Source organism: Mesoplodon bidens, assembly GCF_964165515.1.
Source record: "Mesoplodon bidens genome assembly, chromosome: 16".
In the NCBI taxonomy this organism is placed as follows: Eukaryota; Metazoa; Chordata; class Mammalia; order Artiodactyla; family Ziphiidae; genus Mesoplodon; species Mesoplodon bidens.
In genome coordinates, this window is record NC_138173.1 from 77,368,686 (window position 1) to 77,378,397 (window position 9,712).

The following is a 9,712-nucleotide window of genomic DNA, read 5'->3' on the forward strand; positions in this document are numbered from 1 at the left end:
CCCCCGGGTTCGAAGGCCTTCAGCCTGTTGGCCTCTCAGAGTCCCCTGCACACCTCTCTTCCTCCCAACCTTCTGTATAGACATAACTCCACTACCGTCATCCTGGTGGACCAGCCTAGCCCCCGCACTCCCCACTCCACCCCCTCAGGCGATCCTGTGAAACCATCACTCACACGGCTCAGAACGCTCTGTGTCGCAAAGGAGGGACGAGCAAGACTTGGCCTCTGTCACCTGCCCCAACCAGACACTGTGCAATGAGTGTCTGAAGTTCCAGGCTCAGCCGAGAGTCTGACACCTGAAATGCAGTGTAAGCAGAGACCATTCTGGATATGACTGTATGCCACCCTAGGTTGTCAATGCTTACCTCCTGTGATTAACCTCATATCTACAATAAGGATAAAGAGTTCTGTGGATGAACCTTCAAAAAACTGAAATCAAAGAAAAAAGCTTTGTTGACATACTAACAATTCTTTGTATGTTGTAAAGGCCATACCTCCAGAACAAAGCTGGTGACGCAAACCAAGGGGGTCATACCGACTGGCAGAGCTGCACCAGGGGACAGAATCAGCCTCTGCCCCCTCAAAGCACAGCCATAGGATGGAAAATAATGGCAGGTCGACCCCAAATTGAGACCCAAAAGGCACTTACTACAGCGAGAAATTGATGGGAAATAGTTTACTCAACAAACAGGAGAAAAATCGATAACTGAAAGGAACGGATTTAATTAAAATGAGAATATAACAAATTGATGCATACACTTCAGTGTGATAGGCCAAGGAAACAAAGGAAAGTCCTTCACTCTAAATGCATCAGAGTCTATCAGAAACGGCCACTTGTGAAATTTCAATTGAAAATTCACAACTGATAACACCAAGGGTGAAGAGAAAAAAATCATGAAGGACAATGCCTTTCCTTTAATGCAATGAGGAGCCATAAGCAAAAAAGGATGGAAGAGAGTAGAATGTCGCTGTACACGTAAGCTGAACACATTGCACACAGATACTGGCATGCTAAAAAATGTTTAAAAATATTGTCATATATTTTTCAGGGTTGAAATAAACAACCAATTAGAAAGAATACCCACTCACTTTCCAGACAGAGAAGAAACAAGAGGCCTGTTTCTGGGTCAGGAGTAGCCCTCTGGAGCAGCTGCACGTAGGTGAAGTTCTCATGTGTGTTGCGGTCGAAGAAGCCCTTGGTGTCGTCGCTGGGGTCCTCCAGGACGCGGTTCATCCCCTCGTCGAAGTAGCCGCGCCGGTAGGCCACGTCCACGGGCAGGCGGCGGCTGTGCACGGGGTCGACGACGACGCCCGTGGCGATCTGGGCCTCCAGCAGGCGGATGCCGTGCTCCCGGACGATGAGGTCCTTCTTCATGGCCTGGAAGAGGGAGATCTGCTCCCCGGTGTAGGGGTCGGTGTAGCCGGTGACGGCGCGCTCAGCCGACAGCAGCCTCGCGAGCACATCGGGCCCAGTGACGCCAGCCCTCAGCGCCTGCTCCACCGAATACCCCTTGTTTTCCTTCGATGATGAAGCCAGTGGCTGCTCGCGCCTCCAGGAGGGTGAGGGCTGTGCCGGGCCTGAGAAGCCCCTTCCTACAAGCCTCCTGGATGCTGAGGGGCTCCTGGGAGCCGGGCAGCAGCAAGCCGGTGATGCAGCCGGTGCCTCGCAAGTACCTCTGCACTGAGGCCAGGCTGCCCACGTCCTGGGCCACGGTCCAGCCTCGTTCCCGCTGCTCGTACACGCCCTGGTTGATGACCTCCGCTCTCAGAAGCTCTCCTGGAGTCACGGGGATCCTCACCCAGCAAAGGTGGTCCTGGCAGTGGCTGCAGCGTGCTCGTGGGTGGCCCCCAGCGCAGCCGCCAGCTCCTCCACGAAGAGGGCCCCGTCCTTGTGCTGCTGGGTCACCGTCACCCTCTGCTCCACGGGGACTGCCTCGGAGAACAGCAGCTCCCAGAGCGACACGGGGCGGCCCTGGAACTTGCCCATTGAGACGGTGGCCACGGCAGCTCTCAAGGCCTGCCGGGTGCTGTGCTCAGTGAACGGGGGCCCCTGTGGCTCCTCTCCAGGGCTCCCCACTGAGATGGGCAGGAAGGCCAGCCCCGTCTCTGGGTCGGTGACACAGTGGGCCAGCAGCTGCCCACAGCTGAGGCTCTCCTGCATGCTGGGGTCCGAGAAGCCAGCCGCCTGCGAGAGATGCTGCTGAGTCTCTTTGTCCAGGCAGCCGAAGTGCAGGGTGGCCTCCAAGGGCAGCCAGAGCCTGCGGGCAGGACACACTAGCCTGCCTGTGGCCAGCTGGGCAACCAGGAGCCTCAGCGCCGGAGCCCTGTCCACCAGCTCCCTCTTCATGGCCTGGAACAGGGGGATTCGGGTGCCACTGAAGGGGTCGTGATACCCCGTCACCACCTGCTCTGCTGCCAGGAGCTGCCTGTGGAGCTCTGGTCCAAACACGCCTGCCCTGACCGCCTCATCCACCCACAGCTGCCGGCCGGTGGCTGGGTCCACCAGCATGCAGGTAGCGTCCTGAGCCTCCAGGACCGGAAGCGTGGCGCCCATGGGGAGCAGGCGCTCGGCCACGGCCTGGAAGAAACTTTTCTTGTGCCCTGCAGGCAGCAGGACGACCCATGCCACACCGCCGGTGCCCTGCAGGTGGCGCTGCACCGTGGGGCGTGCACCCACATCCAGCACCGCCAGCCTGCCCTCCCGCAGGCCTGGACCGTCTCCCCGTCCAGGACCCCTACTTCCAGCAGCTCGGCCAAGCTCAGTGCCCCACTCAGCGAACGGAAAGTGATCTTGACGGGCAGCAGGCCCAGCCCCGTGCTGGGGGCCCGCACACACCTGCCTAGCAGCTCCCGGTACGGCAGCTGCTCCAGCGTGTCGGGGTCCAGGAAGCCTGGGGCACTTGAGCTGGGCCCAAGCTCCACCAGCCCACACCACGTCTCCTGGTCCAGGAGGCTTTGCTGGCAGGCCAGCTCAGGGGCCACGCGCACGCCCTGGATGGTGTCCACCAGGCCCCCCGTGGCCCAGTGGGCCTCCAGCCAGCTCCACCCCAGTGCCCTGTCCACAGCCTCCTTCCCTATGGCCTGGAAGAGGGCCAGCTTCCCACCCCCAGAGGGTCAGGGTACCCAGTGACCGCGCGCTCAGCGGCCAGTGGCTTCTCCTTCCGCTCCAGGCCTACCAGGCCCTGCTGCAGGGCCTCAGACACGAGGAGCAGCTGGCCCTGCCCGGGGTCCATGCGGCCCCCGGTGGCCGCCTGGGCCTCCAGCAGAGCCAGCCCGAGCCCGAAGGGCAGGAGACCCTGCTTCATGACAGCGTAGAGACGCTGGGCCTGGCCCGAGGCCTCCACATACACCCTGGCGATGCTCCTGGCCTGGGGGGATGTGGCTGCCTTGGCCTGGGGCCCGGACGGGGTGCCGGCACCCAGCACGGCCTTCACGGTCTCAGCACCATTGGTGACCAGGAGGTTGAGAGGAGAGGCGTGGCTGTTCATCGCGCAGGACTTGCTCAGCCAGGGTCCACTGTCTGCTCCCTGTGGGGATGGAAAGGCTCTGTGAGGGGCCCGAGACAGCCCAGCTGGGTGGGAGGGCAGACACGGTCAGGAGGTCAACCCCGCAACCTGGACCCACCTCCAGTGTGGCCGGCCCTCCTGGGGGAGGGGTGTCACATCCAGCTTCGGTCCCTCCCCTTGCCCTGAGGCTCCCAGGAGGGGACCATGTGAGCACAGGGACCCCACGGTAGCCATGGGGGGTGCGGGCTCTGTTTTCTCCTATAGACCATCCTCTGGCCTCTATCTCAACCCCACACCCTCGTCCCCCTCCCCCCAGGGTCCTGGTGCAGGGGCTCAGCCTCCACCCACCCTTGGCCTCAATACCCGCGCCTGGGCGTCTCCATGTATTCGTGTTCTTCTCCCTCCCCCTCCCCAGTGACCCCTCCAAATCCTCCCCCACCGTAACCCACTGCCGCCCTGGCCTCCTGCTCCCCACCGGGCTTCAGCCAGATCCCTGCCCTCTGTCCCAAGTCTCCCACCTCAGCCCGGCTGTGTCCCCCTCTGCCCACCCTGGCCCCGTGTCCTCTGGGCCATGGCCTCTGGAAATAGGGTCTTTGCAGATGTAATTAAGTTAAGGCTAAGGTGAGGTCATACTGGTGTAGAGAGGCCCTTATTCCAACACGACTGTGTCCTCACAGGAAGACAGACAGGGGGACGACGCCCAGCCAACAGAAGCAGACTGGAGGCATGCAGCTTCAGGCCCCAAAGCCCAGCATTGCCACCAAACGCCAGAAGCACTGATTCCAGATTCTGGCCCCTCAACTGTGGAAGAATAAGGTTCTGTTGTTTGAAGCCTCCCGGGCTGCGGTAATTGTTCCCTCCCGGCCCCAGGAGCCAGTCCACATCCTGGTTCCACAGAACCACACCTGCAGTCCCCGGTCCTGGTCCACACCTGTCCTCGCCTCCCGCAGCTCCCCAAAGCTTCACACGGGGCCTCGGGAGAAGGCTCAGCCCCACGCGCCCTCGCCTCCGCTCCGCAGCTCTTGCTGAGGTAACCTCGGACCCCAACTGCCAAACCCCACAAACGCATTTCCGATTTGACCTCCCAACCTCTGGGTCACGGGGCATGGGGGACCCTCCTCCCTGGTGACATTTCCCCGTTCAGCCGGAGAGCTCCCCTGACCGCAGCTGGAGCCCAGCCTGTCCTGGGGTCGCGGAACCACGTGTCCAGCTGCCTCCTGGACACCTATGCCCAGCGGTCTCGCAAGAAGCCTCAAGTTCCATGGTGCCCCCAGAGGTGCTGGCTGTGAGCAGCTCCCCGTCACCCGCTCTGCAGAGCCTGAACCCTAAGTCCCTCCACGGCCCCTCTCTCCCCGTAGCTGGGCCCAAGAGGTGCTCCTTTGTGCCTGCTGAGACCCCTGGGCAAAATCCTGTTGCCCCCTTTCCCTGCCCGGATGCTGGGCCCAGAGCCCCGGTGGCGCCTGCAGCTGGTCTGCTGCTGAGTCTCGGAGTGTGTGCCAGGCCCGGGCAGACGTGGAGGTGGTGGCTTGGCGCTCACCCACCCCCGCCCCCCGCCAGGTTCCAGGAAGCACGGCACTTGTTCAGCTTTCCCGAAGCGAGCAGGCCATGCAGTGTGGGCGCGCAGAGCACGTCATCAGGCCTTTGAGAAGATGGGAAGAGGACATGGGGTGGGGAGAGAGGAGCGTTGTTAAGATCCAGGCCTTGGGAAAGAACACAAAAGGCTTTGTTCGAGTGACCAGCTGGATGCCTGAGCGGGGCTCCAGGGCTCGGTGTGACCGTGGTGGACGCAAGGCTGCCCTGACCTCCTTCTAGGGGTGGCCGAGACTCACCACCAGCCAGCGTGGCTCCCTGCCATCTGCTTCCTCCCCTCCTTCCCCAGGAGCCTTCCCGAGGCCACTCCCTGAAACCGTGTCCGACTCTGCTTCTGCGAGCTGACCTGGACGCGTGCTGTGCTGCCCACCTGCCCAGTGACCAGCCTGCTTCCTTTGTATGGTGTGCCTCGTTCCATGACGGCCTTCAGAGGGTTTGTGAGCCAGAGGAAGCCTCAGGTAACAGGGCCACCGGGCTGGCTGGAGCAGTGAGCCGATCACCTGAAGTCTGGCAGGGGACCAGGGTGGGAAAGAAAAAAGGCACTTCGCTACCCAGCAAAGGCGGGAGGGCTTTCTGGGCCACGGGGTCAGGAGCAGCCAGTGTGTGTGGCGGGGGCGGGGGGGGGGGGACCTGCAGGCTGTGCTGTGCCGGCAGGGGAGCCCAGCAAGGAAAACCAGAGGAGCAGGACAAACTCCTGAGCAGGAGGCTCAAGTTTCCTGCACAGAAGGGATTCGTGGGAGGGAGGGTGCTGGGGCCCTGAGTGCCATTGTGGGGGGAGGGCGTGAGGGGCTGGGAGAGGCCCTGTGCCTGCGGGTCTGCCCGACGCAGCTGGGTAACCGTGGCTGGGCCATGGCCCGTTTGGTCAGCAGCGACCTTGGGCCTGGTACGAGCCTCCCTGGTCCCTGACCAGGCAGGACATGAAGAGGGGCCTGGGAGTGGGTGCCTTGAGTCTGAAGTGGGGACCTTGGGGAAGCAGCTGGACAGAGGGGTCTGGAGCTCGGGAGAGACAGACCAGGGCATGTGAGGGGTATCCAGGGCCTGGGGATTGGGAGACAAAGCAGTTTCAAGGGTGGGAGACACAGAAGAGCCCAATTGCACAGAAGCCAAAAGACAGGTGTCCCAGAGAGGCGGCTACCAGCAGAAGTGGCAGTGGCGTGTGGCCAGAGGAGAGGGTGGCCTCGTGGCTGGGGGGAGGGGCCGAACGGATTTCCCAGCACTGGAAAGGGACTCTGAGAGGAGGTCCCTCCTGTGGCTTCCTGGGAGCAGCCCCACTTCAGGTGGCCCAAGGGGACAAGAGGTGGGAGGGCAATTCCTGAGGAGGGTGGGCCCACATCCCTGGGAGGGGGCGTCACCCAGCAGTACCCGGAAGGGCCGCCCGCATAGCCAGGCTGGGAGGGGGCTGCGGAGGGGCCTCTCTGGCTGCCCATCTGAGCCAAATCAGAACAGAACCGGATGGCCAGGCTGCCTCAGGCTCACACACGGAGGCAGTGACCTTGGCCTTTGGCCCACTTTGAGCAGTGTCAGAAAGATCCCGCCCACCTGCACTGGGTGCAGACCGCAGAGATCAATGGCCCTACAGAAGCTTGGCATGATAGGCGGGTAAGGGAGAGCACAGTCACGGAGGCTGGAGCCCATGGCAGGGCCCCTCCCGCCTCTACCTCCCAAGGGTCTCGAGATGGCCCCACGCAGGGGTCCCTGGTGCCCATCCACCCCCGACGGCAGGTAGCTCCCTCCATCGGTAAGCGCTGGCCTCCCTCACCCCAGCAACGGGCCAGGAGCTGTCCCACCCTCTCAATTTGTCAGCCTAATTGCCTCGCGCCCTGGGCGCTCGGATCGGATCGGCTCCAGCTGCAAGGCAGGGGCGGGGCAGGAAGGAATCGGACCTGCACGGCCCCACCCAGGCGCGCACCAGTCCCGCCCGGAAACCACTGGGCAGGCGAGACCCCTGCCACGTCTCCCCCGCCCGTGCCGGGAACCAGGCTCGGGGGCGACTGCCAGGACTCCCCGCACCAGGGCTACTTGGGAGGGAACCGGGCCTCAGCGCTCCGCTTGCCCTGAACGGGGCCCAGAACCCGGGGCCACCTCCGGGCGCCTCGTGCCCCCGCCCCAGCCTCTGCGGGCCCCGGGCCGAGAGCCCCCGTAGGTGTCTCGGCTTCGCCCGGCGGCCGCCCGGCCCGGGCCGGCCTGGCTGTCCCACCTGCCCTCACGGTGCGCGCAGCACTCCGTACGCAGTCCCTCCGTTCGCTGCTGTGCTTCCGACGGGTGCGGGCGCCCTGAAGCCGGGAGGGGCGCGGGACCGAGAAGCCCACGCGGGGCTGGGTCGACGCCCCCGCGCGCGCCCCTCGGCCGCCACGGTCTGTGAACACCCCTAGGCGGGGAGGAGGGCGGCTGCCGAGGAGCAGGGCCCTCTCGCTCCCACCCAGCCCCTTTCGTCAGCTCCCCCAGAGTCACCGCGAAGGAACGCGGGCGGCGGCAGGGAGCAGGGTGCGTCCCGGGCCGCCCTGACGGCCTTTGAACGGAGTTTGCAAGGTAAATGCGGCCCCGCCAGACGCGCGAGCAGTTTCGCTTTACAAACGGTGACTTTATTGCCCGAGGGGGCCCATGGGGCCGCTGGTGCAGGCGTTGACGTCGACCCAGGTGCTCCTCTTGTGCAATGTCCTTCGTCGTCCAGGCCTTGCTCACTGCCTTGGGGCCGGCTGCTTGCGCTGGTGCTCGCTCGGTCCTGGGGCTGCCGGGCCAGGCTGTCCTCAGAGGCTGCCTCCATGACCGAGTGGCTTCCCTGCCTTGACCGTGGAAGAGATGGGGTCTCTGTCCCCAGCAGGCCTTGCCCCATGGGTTCAGCACCTCCACCTGGGATCGGAGCACGTGTTCTGTCCACCAGGAGGACCTGGGCCCCTTCTCAGACGCCAGTCCCAGCGCCCACCTTCCGGGGCCTGGGACTCCTGGAGGAGCTGAGGAAGAAGGCCCAGAGACTGGCAGGCTGGGGCCACGGCCCAGGACAGGAACCACACATGGATCTTCTGGCTGGTCCTCCCCTTTGCTGCCTAGAGATCCCAGATGGATGGGGTGGAGCAGGTGCCCCTTGCCCCCCAGGGTCAGGACCCAAGGCCTGTCCTCCTCTGTCCCCAGTCCCGGCCCTGAGGACTTAGTCTTTCCCCTTCCCCAGGCCTCACCTCTTTCCGGGTCATTCTCGACCAGATACTCATCCAGGGCCACCCAGCCACCTCCGGCACGGACCATGAGGGCACCTCGAGACACCTGCGCAGGCACGGGGGCTGGGGGGCCAGCGTTGGCTCCCGTGGCTCTGTGCTCACTCCCACCCCCAGGCCCACGCTCACACCTGCTCACCAAGGCTTCCTGGACCCTGGGCCGACCTTTGGCCGCCTGTGTCCTTGTCCCTGTGTCCTTGTCCCTGTCTGCGTACCCCACACTGGCTATGCTGTGTGGCCGCTGGAGAGGCCTGGCCTGACAGAGTAGTGAGTTCCGGCCTGGGCCCCTCCCCCCCCCAAGGCGTGTCAGGCCAGCTGCCTTCGTCCCGTCCCTGCTCACGAAACGCCAGGACACCGTCCATGAAGTCCTGCTGGGAAACGTGCCGAGCTAGCTGTGGCTTGTGGCCGGGAGTGCAGCCCGGAGCCTCTTCTCCGTGGGGTCCAGTCACTGCAGGCAGCACGGCTGCCAGGCCACGAAACCCAGGTGTGGGCCAGCTCCTCGCTGTGGGAAGGAGGTGTGAGGCTGTCCAGGCCTGGGTCTCTCTGTGCCCAGGGGCGGGCAGCATGCCTGCCTGTGCCTCACCTGCAGGCGTGGGCAGGCTGCATGTGGCCGCCCCTGCCCCAGCCGTGCCCACTGGTCCTCACCCCTCGGGCTCCTCTCTAGCCCCCTGTGGTGACCTCCAGCTCAGATCTTCCAGGAACCCTCCCGGGGGGCAAGCCTGGGTGACTCTCCTGCTCCCGAGGCCCTTGGGCTGCCCCTGGTCAGCCAGAGGTGGTGCCTTCCTTGGAGCTCTGGTTACCACTGTTCTATGAATAACTACTCTAGGGACCGCATATAAGTGGAATCATGCCATGTTCGTCCTCTTGTGTCCAGCTTATTTCACATAGCGTAGTAACTTTCAACTTCATCCAGGCTGTATCACACATCAGGATTTCATTCTTTTTGAAGGCTGCCCAATATTCCATTGTATGTATATACCCAATGTTGTTTATGCTTTCATCTGTGGGTGGATACTTGGGTTGCTTCGTCTTGCCTTTCCGAAAGCTTACCCTCACTCGTGTTGCATGTCAGGGGCTGGCTGAGGCTCCACTCTGCCACCTTCACTTCAGGATCCAGGCTGATGAAGTTACCATTATCTGGAATATCGCTGGTCCTCCTGGCTTAAGGACTGAGAACTTGGGGAGGTCTTATACTGGCAGCTAAACGCTCTGGTGTGAAGGGGCCACGTGCCACTTCCTCTCCTACCCCACTGGCCAGCACTGGTCACATGGTCCCCCTGACCACAAGGGGTGGCAGTGCAGTCCTCCTGTGCACTGGATGCAGTAGCGCTGTGAACAGTACTCGTGAACACACAGCCCCTCATTCAAAACCATCACACTTATCCCACCTGTCATGATTTTAGTCATT

At 63.1% G+C, this 9,712-nt stretch overlaps 1 protein-coding gene across 1 annotated transcript; it reads right to left on the reverse strand.

Annotated features, from left to right (window-relative positions):
- Positions 1–712: 712 nt before the first annotated feature.
- Positions 713–7,388, reverse strand: EPPK1 (epiplakin 1). The gene is given in 7 exon segments (XM_081258502.1): positions 713–1,522; positions 1,524–1,797; positions 1,800–2,711; positions 2,714–3,109; positions 3,112–3,526; positions 5,442–5,602; positions 7,293–7,388. Coding segments are annotated over 6 exon segments (2,547 nt in total). The 5' UTR covers positions 5,514–5,602; positions 7,293–7,388; the 3' UTR covers positions 713–1,044.
- Positions 7,389–9,712: the final 2,324 nt, after the last annotated feature.